Raw genomic sequence first — 18,723 nt, 5'->3', positions numbered from 1 at the left:
GTAGCTGCATCACCCCCACTGCCCCTGGGGTGGTGGCCGAACCGCGAACTCTGTCCCCCGCAGCTTTCCCCACTAACCGTCTCTGTTGTCTTTGGTGTTTGTGGGTTGAGAAGTCTGGTAACTGCCACAGCTCACTGATTCAGGGTGCTAGGGCCTGTTCCGCCCAGCTCCTGGTCTGGTTGGTCCTGCGTCCAATCTGGGCTCCGCCCTCCTCAGCCCCCAGCTCCGTGCGTGATAGGCCTCATCCAGCAACCATCCAGGCTGTCCTGGGCTGGATCCCTGCTTCCCTCTGCTGTTTTGTGGGTTCTGCAGTTCTAGAATTTGTTCAGAGCCATTTTTTATAGGTTGAGGGACCTGGCAGGGACCTCACGCAAGTCCCTGCTTTCCAGCTGCCATCTTGGCTCCGCCCCCTCAACACTATTTTTAGTGAAAATATATCTGGTGGAAGAGGCTGTGTGTGCGCAGGCATGCACGCATATGCGTTTGCTTAGACAGCGCTTTGAAAAAAATTTAATGAGAAAATCGTTTTTTCCTATCCTCTATGCCTTCCCTCTGTCTTTTATATGCTCTGCGTTATCCCATCATTATAGTTCACACATCCTCAACTGGGCTGGTCCACTTTCACAAGATTGTAAAGGAAGATTTTTTCAAAAAGAAATTATTTCTAGATTCTGAAGAACTTAGTACCTATTATTCTGAATTCATCAGATAGTTTGGGGGTAGGGAATGTTCCATTGAGCTCTGGAAAAGAGGAGATAATAATTATTTATGCAGTGGTGATATCCAATGGCCTAATTATGCTAAAAAACTGGAGATTGCGGAAATGAAAATATATTCTTAAATTTAGTGGAATTTGGCAAGATACCAGGCACACTACTTTGTAAGCATAGCTAGGTCAAAATGAAGCATGTATTGATGAAAATATTTTGTCATAATGTATTTTAAATTTAATTATAGGGCTATAGAGTTATAGAAGATAAAGTCCCAGATGTCAATTCAGAAAAAGAGAAAGTTATATTTGAACGGCAAAAAGCCTGGTGCTGCTCAACCTCTCCTGAACCTGCTGTGTGTGGGATTAGTCGCATTTGGGTATTCAGCATGATGCGTCGCAGAAAAATAGCTTCTCGAATGATTGAATGTCTAAGGTAAATGATTTAGAAATGTGAATCTTAAAAGCATTTTTCTTGTCTATTTACAATTTTCAATACAAATCAGTTTGATAACATGAAAGAAGTTACTGTGAATCAAATCATTCAGGACACAATATAGAAGAATCTCAAACAACATTTATCATTCAAAGTACAGCATAAAAAGTGTCCATTTACTTATGTGCGGGAACTTGAGACATTTTTTCTATCAAGAAATTTCTGAATTGTCGTCTAAGATCAACAGACTTTCTTTGCTTTGTTATAAATTTAGGATATTAGGGTCATGTCTCAGATAGTCCTACAAAGCTAAGCGACTCTCTATCTGACCCAAAAAAGGTGAGTATTTTTTTAAAGGTTTCAGCACTGAGGCATTGTAATATATTGGCTGTCCTGAATAAAGCCAGCTTTAGGCTTCATACCAGGCTCTGTTCATAATATTATATGAAGCAATACTCATTTAAAAGCTATTCTGCTTTACAAAGATTTTTTTTAAGTATTTACCAAAATGCTATAAAATATCTTGTGAACTTAAAATAGTACAATTTTAAACTCGCAGGTCTTGTTTCAAATAGTTTATTTACCTTGTTTGACTATTTAAAAAAAATATATTTGCCTCTTAATTTTAATATTTTGAAATAATAATAAACTCCCAGGTCTTGTTCCAAATAGTTTATTTACCTTGTTTGGCTTTTTTTTTATATAATTGCCTCTTAATTTTAATATTTTGAAATAATAAACTTCACAGTAGATCATCTTCAGAATGTAAGATATTTGATATGTACAAAAATAAAACATTTGAAAGTTATTCTAGAATTTATACTTTAAAAGTCTTTGGAATTAAAGAAAGCAAACTAGCTAATTTAAAGTTTTGTTGGCTTGGGAAGTAATGATTTCATTTAGATTTCAATTAAAATTATGTAAGCCAGGTTTACTAATTATATTTAAATTCTTGGAAGCTAGGTGGCATAGTAGCTAAAGGGTACTGGACTTGGAGTCAGTAAGATCTGAGTTCAGATCTGTCCTTAGATACTTCCTAGTTGGAGGACCTTGGACAAGTCACTTAACTTCACTTTTATCATCTGTAAAGTGAGGATAATAGCACTCTGCATAGGGGTAATAATAGCACCTACCAGTAATATATGTAAAGTACTTTTACAAACTTTTAAATAAAGCATTACATAAATACTAGCTTTTATTATTCTCATGGGAAGGTCCAATCCAGCATTACTATGGCATATGCCATTTACAAGGAATTGAGTTTTTATGAGAACGGTAATACCTTGATGTTTTAAAACTTATCTAGATTATATAGACATTAAATTAATATTTCTGAAATACATGGGGTGGGGGCAAAGGTCAATGATGCTCTTTTTAGTATCCATATTAATAGAAACATGTAAACTGGACCAGTTTATAAAATTAGTCATTTTATGGTCGTGGAGATTCAATGGACCAAAATGACAAGTGACCATTCCACACCCTTTTCCCTTTTACTGACTGAAATCTCCCCTTTTGTTCCCAAGACAAGAGTTCTAGTTGTCCATATTTTCTATGCCATATTTAGTGAATTTTTATTTTGAACTAGGTGGTTTTAGATGCCATATCTTTTTGGTCTTACACTTGGAAGGTCCAACTGCTGCAGTCACTGAAGTCCAACATCATTTCCTTCAGTGAAATCCTTCAGATACTTTTCAAGAAACTCCAAATTTGGGAAATCAGCCTGTAATCTTCGGTACATTTAAAGGGGTGGAATTGAGTGAATTTGGTCAAGTTTTGTTCTGTCCCACACTGACTTGTAGATGCAGCTCATTCACATGACTCAGGAACTTGGGTTATGGGAGCAACATAGGTTCTGTTGGCTTGATTGAATCTTTTATTGGTAGAGTTGTAGAAGGAAGAGTGTGAGGAAGAAGAGGTTTCTGCCTCCCTGATCATAATAGACCTGTAACTGTGTAGATACTGCAAGAGTGGTGATAATCATACAAGAATTGTCGCTTGTACTTTTGCCTTTTGAGAATGAATCCACTTAGTGGAAATGAATACAGACTTGGTCTTAGGTTGTACATATCAAACCTCTTTGTGATTTATCTTGGCTGCTTGCTTTGTTCACCTTGCAGAGCTTTATCCATTAAAATCTCTTTCTCAGGGTGGCAGTGATAGAGGAGAGGATAGGCAAGTCTGCTTTCTTAGCAGCTTTAGTGGATTAAGAAGATGAAATTGCTAACTAAAATGGACATAGATTTAGAGTTGGAAGGGATTGTGGAAACCTTGGCCTAATTCCCTCATTTTACAGATGTGAGACAACAGGCCTAGAGAGAGAAAGTGACTTGTCCAAGGATACCCCTGGAGCAGTGATTTTGGTGGGATTTGAACCCAGCTCTCCTCTCACTCCAAATCTGATCACTCCACTCTTTCTTGAGAATTATGAATTTCATTTATGTTATCCTTGATGTTCATTTCCACAAGTGATATTGGGTGCCATTTGTCTTATTTACATTCATTCTAGTTCCTGAAGATTGAAGTCCCTTCCAGTTCTTTATGATCCCATGATAGGGGTATTAGAATGTCATGACACCTGTTCTGAGGGAGTTTAGTTAATCCTGCCCTTCCTTCATACCAGTGAATTGAGGACTGGTAATAGCCAGGAGGTGGTTGTATTTTATTACCACTGGAAACCATGCAGATATAGCCAGAAGAGCTCTAAACAGTTCTGACTGAACAAACTCTTTTCCATTCTCCCTCTTCTCACTGTCACTTTTCTAAGCTAAACCAGGGCTTTCAAACTTTTTCCACTTGCCACCCTTCAGTGCTTCTTAAACTGTAGTTTAAGTTTGTCCATCTTGTGCTGATTCTTCTGTTATTGAGTGCTCAAGTTGTGCACGCATGCATGCGCGAGCACACACACACACACATCCACCTGTGAGGCTAGGTGCACAACAGAAAACTGTTGCTAATTGGAAAGTAATAGGCAAACTTGAATAGTTTGTGTGATGAATGAGCATTTGTAGTAGTTACCTTGGAATTGGAATTGTAGTTTGTTACCCACAGAGTCTCCCAGTCCAGTTGTCTTCTGTGATTTTAAAAAAGTTTTTATATGGTTTTATAATGTACTTTTTATGCTGTACCATGTTTCCTCACCCCCATTTTCTTTCTTTCTTTTTGAATTAGGAGCAACTTTATATATGGCTCATATTTGAGCAAAGAAGAAATTGCTTTTTCAGATCCTACACCTGATGGGAAACTCTTTGCAACACAGTACTGTGGCACTGGCCAGTTTCTGGTATATAATTTTATTAATGGACAAAAGAACTCTTAATAGAATCTTGTCTATATTGATCTGACTACATCTGCTGGATATTATGGATTGGTTGCTGACTTTAACCAGGAGCTAGGGCCATTTTTATTACCGTGAACTCAGGACTGGTAACAACCAAAAGGTTGTTCCATTTTAATAAAATTGGAAACAATGCAGTAATAGCTTAATTTTTTGGTTTTTTTTAAAAGAAGATATTTTGTTATCTTTTACAGAAGTTTATGATTGTATTTTATCTATAGTTATTTAGTCATGTTTACATGCAGCAGATAATTAATTGTTCATAGTGGACTGTAAACTAATGCAAGGACTATGGTCTCAGTGATGAGTATATTTATTGAAGTTCCTAATATGGTTATATATCAGTGCTGCTTGGTACTGTATCTTTTTTAATACTGAACTGCTGATCCTAGTTTTGCTTTTTAAGCATAAGAGTTTAAAGATTGTATTTTAATAGAACTTAAATGCTTCTGGGATGTTATTAAAGGAGGGACAATGCTATGTTTTTTTAGAAAACAGTGGCAAGGTTAAAAGCTCCAGGAAGTTCGTATGTACTTGCCCTCATTTGCACATGCACTGAGGAAATTGGAAGTATGTGAGATGCTAGGTTTTTTTTTTCCCTTGATAAGCAAGAAAAGTGAAGTAGGAAGTCAAAAGAGGGTTGGTTCTTTCGCTCTGGAAAGTTTCCTATGGCTAGAATTTAATGGGAAAAAACAAACTGTAGGAGCAGACGATTGGCTATCTTGCTCCCACTTGTGCATTTCTGTATATCCTACAAGGTGATAGCCCAGTTATGTCAAGTTTACCAAATTCCTGAAAAAGATTTTTCTAATTAGCAAGATTGAAGCTAAATAAAATGGCCCTGGTATCTGCTTTATTTTTCCTCAGAAATACTGCACTGGATATATGCCTTTATTACTGGACTTCACTTTTATACTTGTCTGTATAATGCCCTCCACTTTTAAAGGGTTTATATGTTGAAAAACTGCTGTGGCCTTTCTTGAACTGTATATAATGTAGAATAAAAGAATAAATAACTTGATAGACTTTTCTAAATAATATCAGTGCTGGCATGATGTGAAGCATATTTTGTCGTTGTTTTGAATTGAGTGATTGAGTTCAGCCCTTCGAAATTCAGTGATTCAAAAGGCTTTGCCACCATTTTGCTCAAGTGCAGGTGCTGCAGTATGAAGTAATCCACAGCTCACATCTTCAGTTTACTGAATCCTGCCAGTTTCTGTGCCCTTCAAACATTGGGCCAAACTGGAATCCACCTGCCCATCTCCCACCATGCTCCACGTGCTTTCCTGCCCCCTTTTCTTTGCTCACTGTCCTTCCACCTAAAGTGTATCCTAATCACCCTCTAAGACATGGCTCAAATGCTTGTTTGTTGGTGAAACTTCCTGGTAACACTTAACTGGAAGGGATCTCAGCCTTTTCTGAACTCCCTAAGATGTTTGTGCCTCCTAACTGCATTTTCACTCCTACTTTTTTAGTTGTGTCTGTGGCTCTGATACCTTGAAATTTCTCAGCCACCCTTTCCTCTTTTGTAAAACTAGGATGATACTTGTGCTGTACCTCACAAGGTAGTTGAGTCTCTTGAGAGAAATTTACGTGATAAACTTCGTAAACCTCAGCATATAAATACCAATTATTATTACCTTCCTGTTGTACTATAAACAAAGAGAGTAGACACTCTTCTTAGGTGACCAAGTATGTGTTAAGTGGATGAGAAGAGAGGTCAGGACAAGTACTAACAGTTTGCATTTATATAGCACTTTAAGGTCTGTAAAGGGCTTTACAAATAATTGTCTCCTTTTATCCTCACAGCAACCCTGGGAGAGAAGTGGGTGCTCTTCTTACATCTTCATTTTGTAGAGGAAAAAAGTTAGGGCATGGACAGGTTATGACTTACCCAGAGTTACACAGCTAGTCAGTGTCCAAGGCTGGATTGGAATGCAGGACTTCCTGACTCCAAGCCCAGCACTATCCACTGTGCCACATAGCTGCCTCTATAGTGCATGTGCTTAACAGATTGATGAAAGACATTCATCTCCTAAGGGTCTTAGGGTGTAGGGATGATGTAAAGGGTGTTTTCATAAGATACTTTATTAGGAGACAAGGCCCTTTTAAGTGGCTCCTTGAGGATTTTGTATATATCTGTTTTGGGGGGAAAATTCCTTCTTTTTTGTCCTAATGGCCTCACTAACTGGGAGGCATGTCCATTTAAATACAGACCTTATATAAAGTATGCATTTGTGCTTAGAACATTGTGTTAAGGCAAAGGTCATATATGCTTCACTCTTACATGTGCCAGAAGACTAGGCAGTACCTACTTGAGTCAGGCATCACCTTTAAGGATTCCTGAGTGGATTAAGTTTGTGTGGTTTCCACTGTTGTGAAAATGATTCATAGTATCATCTTGATGCCAATGAGTACATACCCGCCACTGTTACAATATTAAGCATATTCACTTTACATGGTTGGGCTGTGTTGCAGCTGTGCCACTTAACTAATTAGCTGACTGGATAAAATGCTTCAGCTCCCTCAAAGTGGAGAATCATTTGGAAGAAATGCTTTACTGTGTAAATGTGAACTCTCCAACTTGCCTCCCTGCTTATCCCAGGCCTCTTCCAGTGACTCAGGCACAGCTACCACCCTACCCCAGTGACTGGATTGGGAGGTAGGGCCGAGGAAGCTAGGCATTTTTCCCCATGCCAGAGTTGAGAATTTGTGCCCTCATGTTTAAAAGGTACAAAAATCCATCTATAAATCCACCAATGTCTGATTTAGCCCAGGATTCAGCCTCTACAGGGCTATTGAAAGACCAATTTTTCCTTATGACAGGCCTCAGAAGGCAGACTTGGGAATTTCCCTAATCTATTTAATAAGTTTGGGATTTGCCATGTATGTATATGGAATTATTCAAATATGCAAATAGATATGGATATATAATAAACCTTGGCAGAGACCTTTTGGGCTATTAAATTAGAATCGTCACTTTTCAGAGTTGACAGTATTTAAATTCATTATGGTGAGCCAGAATTACGGACATACCAGTGTTTATATATATATCTTGTTCTAAAAATTTAGCAGAGTTCATAAAGGATGGTTCTTTTCCCTTTAGACAATGTAGTCAATCTTTGGGGTAAAAGTAAAAATACATTTTTTTAGATTAACTTATTCTGGGGGCCTCATAATTTAAAGAAAATGCAACATCTTATTAAAGGGAAATTTAATACATTCACCAAATTAAATGAAAGTACATCATAAACATACTGTAGGCACAACTTAAGACAATTTAAAATCATAAACAATAAAATGTGAGGTAGACTGACTAGTGAATTTCACCAAGTTTTGGTTAAGAAAATTTTACAGTAATAAAGTAACACAGGTGCCCCCCTTTCCAAAAAAAAAAAAATCAGAAAGCAATTACATAAATTACAGAAAAAAAATGAATACAATGATTCTCATTCTGATTTTTTTTTAGTTTACATTCAGTATTAACCTGTGAACTGTCAAACATGCCAAGATTTAACATGTCTACAGGTAAAGTATTATTTGCTGGCCTATTTAATACATTCATACCACATCAATGTTCTCAGTGATGGCAAGGCTTACAGCTAAACACACCAAGCAACCCAAACCATAGCTAATAAGATCATGGTGTCCTGTGCTTGTGCAATTTTCTCCCTAATGTACTAGGATCTAACACTAAATTCTAATGAAAATAGGACATTAAAAAAAATTTTAAAGACTCAAAAGCTTAAAATTTTTGGAAAGGGAAGGCAGGCCAAGTTGGACTTCTAATGGGATTCTCCTCTGAGGATGATTTGATTTTTGGTTTTATTCTGGCAATGCTACAGGGCTGAGATTATTTGCTTGGACTCCTTAGCCCATATTATGTGAAACATTAAGGAGTCCGACATGTACAGTAATAACTCTGGAAAATGTCCTAAGATCTTGGAGCCAGAAGAAACCATAAGAGGTCCTTCCCCAGGTAAGACCATTTCTAATGGTTTCTTACTTTACCCTAAAGTAAAAATAAGGTAACATTTGAAATGCAGTATTGCACAACAACTTAACTTGATTTGGTCAGCATCAAGCCCTGCCAACAAAACTGGAACTTCTGAAATACATTCATATCTAAACTGAAAACTCTTCAGAACGTACCTTTATATCAAAAATTCTGCCACGCACAAATTAAGGTATATCTTTAAAGCATATATAAGGCAGGTCCTCTTTCAAGGACAGTTAAAAACAAATGTTTAAAAAGAATGGTTCATTTGAAATGTGCTACATTTGCAGCATTGCAGTTAGCTCTATTAAACCCCAAAGATCTGCAAACCATTTTTCCTCAAGCTTCAATCAAATACATTTTGTTTTGTGACTGGCTGTAAACATCTCTTTCTCACAAGTAATAAAGCTGCTTGATTAACACTATTTGTTCTAAGTAAATGCAGTTGTAGCAGGCCCTTCTCAGTAGTTTCAGGTCAGGGATCAAGGGGTTGTTTAAGGGGAGATAGCCATTTTCCACTTTTACTATATTACAAACAGGTGTGTTCAAGGGAAGATTGCCACTTTCACTTTTATCACTTTACAAACAGCATAAAACGTGTGCGGGACAAAGTAGCAACTGGGTTTTCTGAGAGATTAAATCCAAAGTGATTCGGTAAAATGACAACTCTTTATTTTCCATAGCACCTTGGCTTAAGACCTATTAACAACTACCCCCAAGCCTTTGTTCTAGAACACAAATGGATAATTGGATGACTGTCAGGAATTTGGAGAATTGTGGAAATCTTTATGCAGACATGGCCATACCTCACCACTAACTGAACAAAATGGATTTAAAAAAAAAAAGATTTCCACATCAAGAACAAAGCTATTTGGGGTTACTGCTTTCATGGAAGTGGGCTGTTCCGTGAGCTGGAGAGAAGGGGTAACAGACTTGGCCATTCTGCTGCCCTATCCTGTCTGAATCCTGGCTCCCCAGCCCCCATTCTGATTTGGTATTTGTAGTTGGGGGTGCGGGTGGGAATGAAGGAGTAGTTTCCATCTAGCGTAAAGTTGATTTACATTCACTCAAACCTGTCTTGAAGTCTTGCTGTGTATGAGGATGTGAGAAGAAACAAAATTGCACTGGCTCCGCTATGTACAAAACTAAAACATGACATTTCAAAAGAAATCAAGAGTCAAGTAAAATTGGTTTTGCTGGTGCCCAACTATACAGAGAAACTCAAACCATAAAGGACAACAGTTCAGGGTGGGGGCAGAGAGGGGAAGAAGAGGATGGATGGGAAAGCTGAACAAAGTCTCTAAATTACCCCCCCAAAATTCTCAAGTTACTCTTTGCACAGGAAGTAGTCTCACTGTCAAAACAAACAGCTTATTATAGATTTGTATTAATGCAACGTGCAAAGGATTCCGAAAATTTAAAGCTAATGGGACGAGCAAAGGAACAAGACGAGGAGAAGCTGCACAAATGTGCATGCACAGGACGCCTGCTCTGCATTTACTGCCTTATTTGTTCAGGTTTAAGTAGTAAACTTTTAACTCCTGTGGAAATTTTGCCAAAAGTTTCAATACATATAAAATTACAAATCTTAAACTAACACTGCACAGAGAAAGAACAAACGCTACTTTTTTTTTTTAAATACAAGTATCTTCTACATTCTGTCATTTCAAACCCCTGAGTAATACTGTACCAAAGTACAGTTTTGAAGACAAACTGAGGATTCAGGCCTCAGACGTTAATCTTCACTGCGTCACACCCCTGGTGTGAGTCTCATGTAACACATTCAGGCTAGCTGATGCTGAAAATCAGTTTTTTTTTTCTCCTAGCACAGGTATTTCAAAACAGAACAAAACACCCCCTGCCCCCCAAACAAAACAAAACAACTTTGAGAGCTGCAAGCTCTTCATTCTCCAAAGTGTGTCACTTCAGTCACAACTGACAGGCCATTTTCTAAGTAGTTTGCATAACCGTCTAGGTGGAGTCACCCTTAAATCCCCGGTCCTGGTAATGGAGCTGAAGTGGCATTGAGGCCCTTGCGGTATCCAGGTCAGGAGGGCACCCTAGAGTCACAACAGTTGCACTCTGCTCCACAGTGATTGTACTTAAGAAAAAAAAAATCCCACTTGACCATCTCCCTCCCTCTCCCTCCCCCACCTTAATTCTGGTCTCTTCTCTCGCTCAGACATGGCGTCCAGTAAGAAAGTAGAGAGGCTTATCCTCGCTGCTGTTGGCTGTTTGGAATTCATCCCTAAGTCGGAACTGCCATTCATCTTCTAGCTCTAAGCGGACAATTGTTTGCCTTAAAGAACTTCTGTCTTGGCAGATGACACACAAGGTAGCACCTTCAAGGAAAGGCAGAAACTTGATGTTAAACAGGGGTATTTAAATCAACAAGCCTCTCTTATAAAGCACCTCACCACACTTCCTCCCCTGAACTGCAGAACTGTATGCTCATGGCTTTAAGAATTTCTCTCCACTGACAAAGTTACTTAGGCTGTTAACCATCGTGTGTCATTAAGGAAATTCAGTAACATCTGACATGGTCATACTATGCATATTTACATTAATATTTCCTGCTTCCTTGAAGCTATGTTGGGGTTATACATCATACTGAAGCAAAATCATAAGGGCAGTGAAACGTAGCATGCAATAAATGTTTGTTGATTAGTCATTCAGTCCTGTCTGATTCTTTGTGCCCCCATTGGGGGTTTTCTTGGCAAAGGTACTTGAGTGGTTTGCAGTTTCTTTCTCCAGCTCGTTTTACAGATGAGGAAACTGAGGCAAACCAGGTTAAGTGACGTGCCTAGGGTCACACAGCTAGTAAACATCTGAGGCTACATTTGAGCTCAGGTCTTTCTGACTCCAAGCCCAGTGCTCTGTCCACTGTACCACCTAGTTGCCCTGGCGAGCAGTAAAAAAATATTTGTTGAACACTTATTGTATGCATTGAACACCTGGCACTGAGAGCTTCACTATATTAAAATAATAGTATAAAAAAGGATTACAGGGGGCTTTCTGTATGAAGTGTGCCAGTCTCCTTTCTCTTAAATTTAGGTAGCAGATTTTAAGAATCTCAGGGAGTCACTATGACTTTTTTTTCCTCTAAATTCAGTAGCATTCACCTAAGTTATGGTTATTACTGGCAACTTAAATTCAATTAATTTATTGCACTCCTACTCTATGTAAAGTACTGTGAGGTACTGGACTCTAAAGAGAAATAAGCTTGTAATCTAGCAGAAGGATAAGACAAGTACACAATGATACAACGTAAAACGTGCTGAGTGCCATGTGAGGAGTGTACAAAGTACAGGGAGGGTGCAAAGAGAGAAAAGAGCAAATCCCACTCATTGCTCCTTGTTCTGTTTACTTCCTGTGCCACACAACACACCTGCTAAGTCACCAAAAGTTTTCTGAAGAGGCAATGTATAATATGCCCCAAGTTTCTCCCAGCTAAATATCCCCATGGTTCTTTTAAGTGATTTGCATGTGGCATGGACTTGAGGCGAACCATCCTGGCTGCCCACCTCTGGCAGGTTTCTAGCTCATCCATGCCTTCCTCAGATGTGGCACCCAGAGGAGAGTACAACAGTCCCATGAGCAGTCTACAGCAGGACCATCATCTCCATAGATGCTCTGGGACAATATCCCTTTCTTGATATGTCTAAGATTACACTGATTCTCTTGGATGCCTTTATCATCCTGATGACTCATACACAATCTGTAATCCACAAAAACCATCAGACTTCTTTCAGGTAAACTTTGGTGTAGATGTACCACTCCCTAACTTCTAATTTCAAGATAATTTTTTTAACCTAAGTGTGAGATTATTTAAATTATAATCTTATTAGATTTATTCAAGCTTGTCAAAATCTTTTCTGAGTCCTCACTCTGATGTCCCAGGTGTGGCTATCCCTTTTATCTTTGTGTCACCTATGAATCTGGTAACTGTGCCCTCTATATTTCCATCTAAGTCAATGATAAACGTCAGCTTGGAAGCCTGTCTCCAGAGTCTGTATTTGGCCTTGGACTGGTAAACTTTTATCTATTCGTGACTTCTTTAGATCCAGCATTGAAACAGTCCCAAGTCTACTGAAATGTACTTCTCATTTTTTCATATTTTCCAAAAGAACCGTAAGTGACTTTAGCAAGTACTTTATTACAATCTAGGTAAACAACATCTACGCTATTGCCTTTGTCTGTTATTCTAAATAACTTCATCAAAAGTTAGTCTGACACCACCTGTTCTTGGTGAAGTCATGTTGACTCTGTGATTATGCTTTCCTTTTCCAAATGTTCACTGACCATCCCTCTCATATTAACTATAGAACTTTTCTAGGAACCAACGTCAAGCTCACTGGCTTACTGTTTGCAAACTCCATTCCCTTCCTCTTTTTGGAATATCAGGATATTTGGCCTTGTCCAAACTTGTAGTACTTCTCTGATTCTCCATGTTCTTTTTTATTTTAAACAAGAAGTTTATTTAAACAACAAGATGTTTGACTTGAAGGGAAAACTATCTAGGATCAATTTCTTTATAGTAACTTATCCCTACCGAGAGACAGAGATTGCCCTACATGTAACAGCTACGTACAAAAAAGTTATAAAATCGTCCTTGGTTTTACAATGATAAAAGAAAAACATTGAAATTATTCAATCAAACAAGGTATGCAAGGATTTTTTTGTGGGTCTTTTTTTTGTTGTTGTTAAACAGTGAGAGCAAAATAACTTACTGGAATATAAAGATAAAAGTTGAATGAGCATGCCACTAATGGAGAAAAGGGGTATTTTCACAGAACCAGTTTGTTTTTTCCCCTCCCCATCTCCATTTGATGTTGATCAAAACATACCATCAACCATTTAGTTAAAAAAAAAAAATACGCATTATGCCTGTGCACATACACCAGTTACTTTATGTACAATAAAGGAATGGGGGAAGGGAATCAAAGAAGAGAGAAAACTATACTGCAGTAGTCAGGATGTGGATGAACCAAATCTTGGTTTCTAATTGTGAATGTATTGTTTTCCTTGGGAGCACAGTTCTGGAGAAGAGTTGTAGATTCTTTTTAGTAAGCGCCTCCTGTCTGCTGCTGGAATACATCAATTGTATCTTCATTCTCCATTTTCAACTGTGCAGGTGTGTCTGTTTCATTGATTGGTTGCCCATCAAATTGGAATCTTATCCGCCTCATTGACAAACCCTGTCGTTCACAATAGGCTTTCATTAGTTTACTAAGTGGTGTGTGCCTCTCAATCTTAAATTGCACCACTGAACCATCTTGCCCTGCCACCTTCAAATTAATTTGGTCGTTGTTTTCAGTCTTGACTCCTTCCTTCTCCATGTTCTTTTAAGGGTCAATATAGTGGTTCCTCAGTCACACCTGCCAGTTCTTAAAGTTATGGTTCATCTGCTTCAAGTCACTAGAACTCATTCAGGGCTACTAGATGCTCTCTTGTTTATCTCCTTGCTCTTTTGGGTGTCATCTTCTTATCATATCTGTTCAATTCCAAAGACAATTTTTCTTGGCAGAGGAAAAAAAGCACACAAAAGATTTAAGCCTTTATTGTCTATCACCCACCACTGTAATTCTATCCAACTGAAGCGGCCTTCCTCTTTCTTCTTTAATCTTCCTCTCTTCCCCATGATAGCTAACTTCACCTCATCAGTCTAAGCTCATTCTGGTCGTCATTACTCCCAGCACTACTCTCAGTGGGTCATGTTACGCCTGGGAGTCATCCTGCATCCCCTACCATCATTTTAAACAGGACTCACGGAAGGTTTTTGAATGGAGAGTAATGATCATGGCTAGGCTTCAGAAAGATCAATCTGAGAGGCTAGGATGGACTGAAGTCAGAGCAGTCAGGTTACTTTAGTACTAAAAATAATGAAGGGGCCATAGAGTGGAGAACAAATTATATTATCTTTTGTCATAGTCCTTTCTCCAGTTCAATAATGAAACCTTAATAATTACATCTTGGGGTAGCTAGGATAGAACAGTGGATAAAACGCAGGGCCTGGAGTCAGGAAGATATGAGTTCAAATCCAGCTTGAGACTGTGTGACCCTGGGCAAATCACTTCACTCTGCTTACCTCAGTTTCCTCCTCTATAAAATGAGCTGCAGAAGGAAATGGCAAACCACTGCAGTATCTTTGCCAAGGAAGCCCCAAATGGGATCACGGAGAGTCTAACACAAGTGAGAAATGACTGAACAACAATTTACATCCTGGGTTTGGACAAAATGTTACTGACCAAGATCAAAATTTCTTACAAGGAAGCCTTCTCCTTAAGAGAAAATACAGTATAAAGGAAAGAACGCTGAACTTCAAGTGAGAAGAAACTTGGATTTTAATCCTGCTGCTGGTGTGTCTTAGTTGTGTGGCCATGGGCAAGTTGCTTAGCCTCTCTGAGCCTTAATTATCTCATCTGTAAAGTGCTGGTAACTCAAAGAGCTGATATGAGGCTCAGAAGAGATAATGTAAAACACTTTGGAAACTGTAAAGAAGGAATTAGTCTTTCTAATTGGTCCTTGTGGGGAGAGAGGGGGAAGGCAGGGGAAGAAATAATTTTCAAAGCACTAAAGCAGACCTACCTTTGAGGAACTTAAATTTCTTAAGGAGGTCAGCACCTACGAAAGAGTCACAGAGGTACAAAAGGAGTCCGCTGAAAAATACCCCTTCACAGCTGACATTGATGGAGTGTGGTCTGGAGCTTACATAGCATATGGCCACCTGAAACATCAAATGGAAAGAGGAATATTTTACTTTTGAAAAATAGCTAAGATGTATATGTGTGTATGTACATACACACAGATGTATATGTGTATGTAGTCTGTATGAATATACATGCCATTTGGGCTCAGATGGCATGGGGCAGTATTGCCGGCACTGAAGTTCCAGGGTTGAGAAGATCAGGATTGGTTCTTTCCAAGAAAGACTCTAATGGAGGAATTCAAAGGGACACAAGACATTTCCAGCTTCGTGTAATACAAGGTAACCCAAATTCCTAGTATGATTTTAAGCTATTAAAGCCCCACTAAGACTTTTGAGACACTTGTATAACCAATATGAGGGAAATAGAGGACTTAGGAGGGAAAAAAAAATCCCTAAATCACTATAAGCAAAGGGTTAAAACATCATTTTCCTCTGTAACTTCCTTCTTCCTTCCTCTCCCCCAAAAGAGCAATTTCTGAGAAATTGTAAAATGCAAAGCCTTGTTACAATCTGAAAGCTATCAAATCAAATTTAAACATTGCTTTGAGTAAAGGAAGGACACTTCATATGGACAGTAAGAAGTGTGAACTAAGATGTCATGACTGCTCTGCTCTCATGAGAAGGGAATGCTAGACTCTTACAAACTCTAGAAGAGGCATTTCAGAGAATGCTGAAGAACTCTGCAGAAGCACTGAAGACAGTGAGGCACCGTGCAGGGATCCTAGTGGATGCTTCCCCAGCTTGCAGACGGCCCTGCCTCTCTCTAGCAGCTTCTCTTTTGGCCAGCAACCCTGAGGGTCTTTTCCTCCCAGTTTGATTTTTTTTTTTAATTAAAGGGGCCATCCCTTGACTCACTTCTTAAAGAGGCCTATTGACTGAATGGGCGTTACCTCACTCAAAGTAATAACCTGAAAAGGCCTTAGCCTAAAAGGGCCAAGGTATTCCATTGCATCCTGGGCCATCTCTAGTCATCCTGGTGAATATCAGGCCACTGGACCCAGATGGCTCTGAAGGAGAAAGTTAGGCTGGTGACCTTGCACAGCCCTCCCTCACTCAAATCAAAGTCAGCTGCAAGTCATGCCATCATTTCCCTGATGCCATGGTCCCTTTCAAAAACGAAGAACAAACACAACAACAACAATATATACTTAATGAACTGAAATCCAGAGCTCCAGGTTCTGGCCCTGGCCCCGGTCCTACCACCAGTTAGCTTGAAGTGTAAGTTTGGCCAAATTGTCTAACCTCACAGGCTTTACTTTTTCAACAACATCTGTAAGATGAAGGGTGTGGGTTAGACAGATGCTCTCTAAGCCTTAGTTATCCAGCTCTACTATTCTATGATTCACACTCATAACATGGATTGTTTCTAAACCTCAAAACCACCAAATGTATCAAAGCTGAATAAGAAGGCCATGGGGAGTGTCCACACAAGGCTCAGTCACCTCTTTAATACCTTGAGACTAAGCAAAAACCTGAAGGTCCCCCCAGAAGGCCCAAGAGAGGCAGGAGTGTGGGACACAGGAAGAGAGAAGGCAGAAAGAAAACTGAAGAGGGAGAAAAGCAGGAGAAAAGAAAAGGAAGTAGTGTTGAGGGTGGGTAAGTGTCATAACGGCAGTCTCGGGTGCATCTTGGTAGCCTCCCAGAACCCTTGGCGTAGGAATAGGCATCCTAGAGAATTCTAAGATTCCAGTGGTCTTTATGTCCACTTCATTCCAAATAATATGAACTTTGGGGAAGGAGACTTGGCCACCTCATAGCCATGAGGAAGGAAGGGAGGGAGGGAAAGAAGGAAGGAAGGGAAGGGAGGGAGGGGAGTGTTTGTTACCTCTGGTCCAACGTTTAGGTAGCAATCGATGGCCAAGATGGGGCTCCTGTAATTATGGATGGCTTTTGGGAAGAGTTTGTATGTGGCATGCTGAAGGAACTTCTCGAGGAGAAACTGGGCTGGAGCTGCTAGGAGAGTGTGTTCACTGTCTGGAGCACAGACATACTGAAGAGGCAAGATGGGTGCTATGCTTTCAGAAAGCTGTAATCAGATGCAACAGGAATATTTACAATACACTGGAGGTCCCTTCAATGCACTGGATGAAATAGGTGAAAAAACACTTCTGTCCAAATGCAAACTGTAGCATAGTCTTATTGTCCAGGGCACCAATCTGTTCTTGGGTTTAGGGAGGACTAGGACTTAATGCGGGCTGAGTAGTGAGAGGAGAAAAGTGAAGAAAATGCAGTTCTTTCCAAAAGTACTGCATTTGGCTGGAATCTACAGAGTGTGTCAAGCAAGAATATCCAACAAAGTCTATTAGGTAGAGACCAAGTGCAGATGGAAGTGTGCCCTTCTATCGTGCCTGTTCATGTCTGATCCCACCACAGCATGCTAAAAGCAGTAACTCATGGTGACAGAGGACCACAATGTTTACAAACTATCCTCCTCCCGACAGCACCGTGAGACGGGTAGTACAAATATTATCGCTCCCATTTTACAGGTGAGCCGATTAAGGCTCAGAGAGGTGATTTCTCCATAACGTCATGAGTGTAAGAGCAAAGACTCACTCCCAGGTCTTTTGGTTTGAAGAGCAGCAATCTTTGCCTAACCCAAACTGCCTTGTATCTCAATTGTGGCCAATGGCCCACATTTTCAAACTGTGAGACAGACACAACCGAGCTTTCAGTACAAACTGAGGGTCTCAGAGCTGATAGGGCCCTCAGAAGTCATGTAGCCTCGCCTGTGTTTGAGCAGGAATTCCTTGCATAACACAGCCAACAAATGGCCCTCCAGCTTCAACTTGAAGACCCCTCAAAGATGGGGGACTCACTACCTTTTGACTCCTGAGCAGTGCTGTCTGGAAGTTTTTCCTTACATTAAATCTGACTCTACAACTTCCACCCGCCATTTTTAGTTCAAGCTTCTGGGGCCACTCAAGACAAATCTAATCCGTCTTCCACGTACTTGAAGACAATTATCATTTCTCCTAAGTCAATGTGCACAGTGCCTGGCACATAGTAGGCACTTAATAAATGTTTACTGATTGAATGACTAATGAACACTTCATCTATACAGCTGATAAAAATGTTGAACAGAAGGGGGACTAAGGTCAGAGAGCCCTCCACAGACATTTCTCTCTAAGTGGTCATTGATTAATTCATTACCACACTGCTCCCCAAACCAATTCTAAATCCACCTAACAATACTATGATCCTCCAGCCCACCTCTCTCCATCTTGTCCATCAGGATATCATAAGACACCGCCAAAAGCCTTGCTGAAATTCAGACTGCCATGTCTGTGGAATTCTCTTAATTTATCAGGGTCATCTCTTTGTCAAAAGGACATGAATGAAATCAGTCTGGCATGTTTCTGTTGAACATGTACTGCTTCATAGTGGTCATCATTTTCCATTTTAAGTATTCATAAATCATCCCTTTAATAATTCATTTTAGAATTTTGCCACAAATCAGACAATTCACCTTTTTTGAAAATTAAAACAGTTGCTAATCCCATTATGTGGTACCTCTTCCTCCAATTCTCCATGAATT

The 18,723-nt window shown here is 39.5% G+C and overlaps 2 protein-coding genes across 2 annotated transcripts in view; one reads left to right on the top strand and one right to left on the bottom strand.

Annotated features, from left to right (window-relative positions):
• ESCO1 (establishment of sister chromatid cohesion N-acetyltransferase 1) overlaps positions 1-5,515 on the top strand; it is a 61,904-nt gene extending 56,389 nt beyond the window's left edge. The window contains exons 12-13 of the mRNA XM_036740958.1: positions 958-1,145; positions 4,317-5,515. Of these exons, the coding sequence (XP_036596853.1) occupies positions 958-1,145; positions 4,317-4,464 (336 nt within the window). The 3' untranslated portion in view covers positions 4,465-5,515. The remainder of the gene's footprint in view (positions 1-957; positions 1,146-4,316) is intronic.
• Positions 5,516-10,657: 5,142 nt separating this feature from the next.
• The window catches only part of GREB1L (GREB1 like retinoic acid receptor coactivator), a 128,666-nt gene continuing 120,600 nt past the window's right edge, over positions 10,658-18,723 (bottom strand). Inside the window, exons 29-31 of the mRNA XM_036764687.1 lie at positions 17,014-17,214; positions 15,068-15,206; positions 10,658-10,821 (exon numbers count right to left, since the gene is read on the bottom strand). Coding sequence (XP_036620582.1) covers positions 10,658-10,821; positions 15,068-15,206; positions 17,014-17,214 — 504 coding nt within the window. The remainder of the gene's footprint in view (positions 10,822-15,067; positions 15,207-17,013; positions 17,215-18,723) is intronic.

This window comes from Trichosurus vulpecula, chromosome 1, assembly GCF_011100635.1.
Source record: "Trichosurus vulpecula isolate mTriVul1 chromosome 1, mTriVul1.pri, whole genome shotgun sequence".
Classification (NCBI taxonomy): domain Eukaryota; kingdom Metazoa; phylum Chordata; class Mammalia; order Diprotodontia; family Phalangeridae; genus Trichosurus; species Trichosurus vulpecula.
Note: the sequence above shows the minus strand (reverse complement) of the source record. Positions and strands in the feature narration are given on the sequence as shown.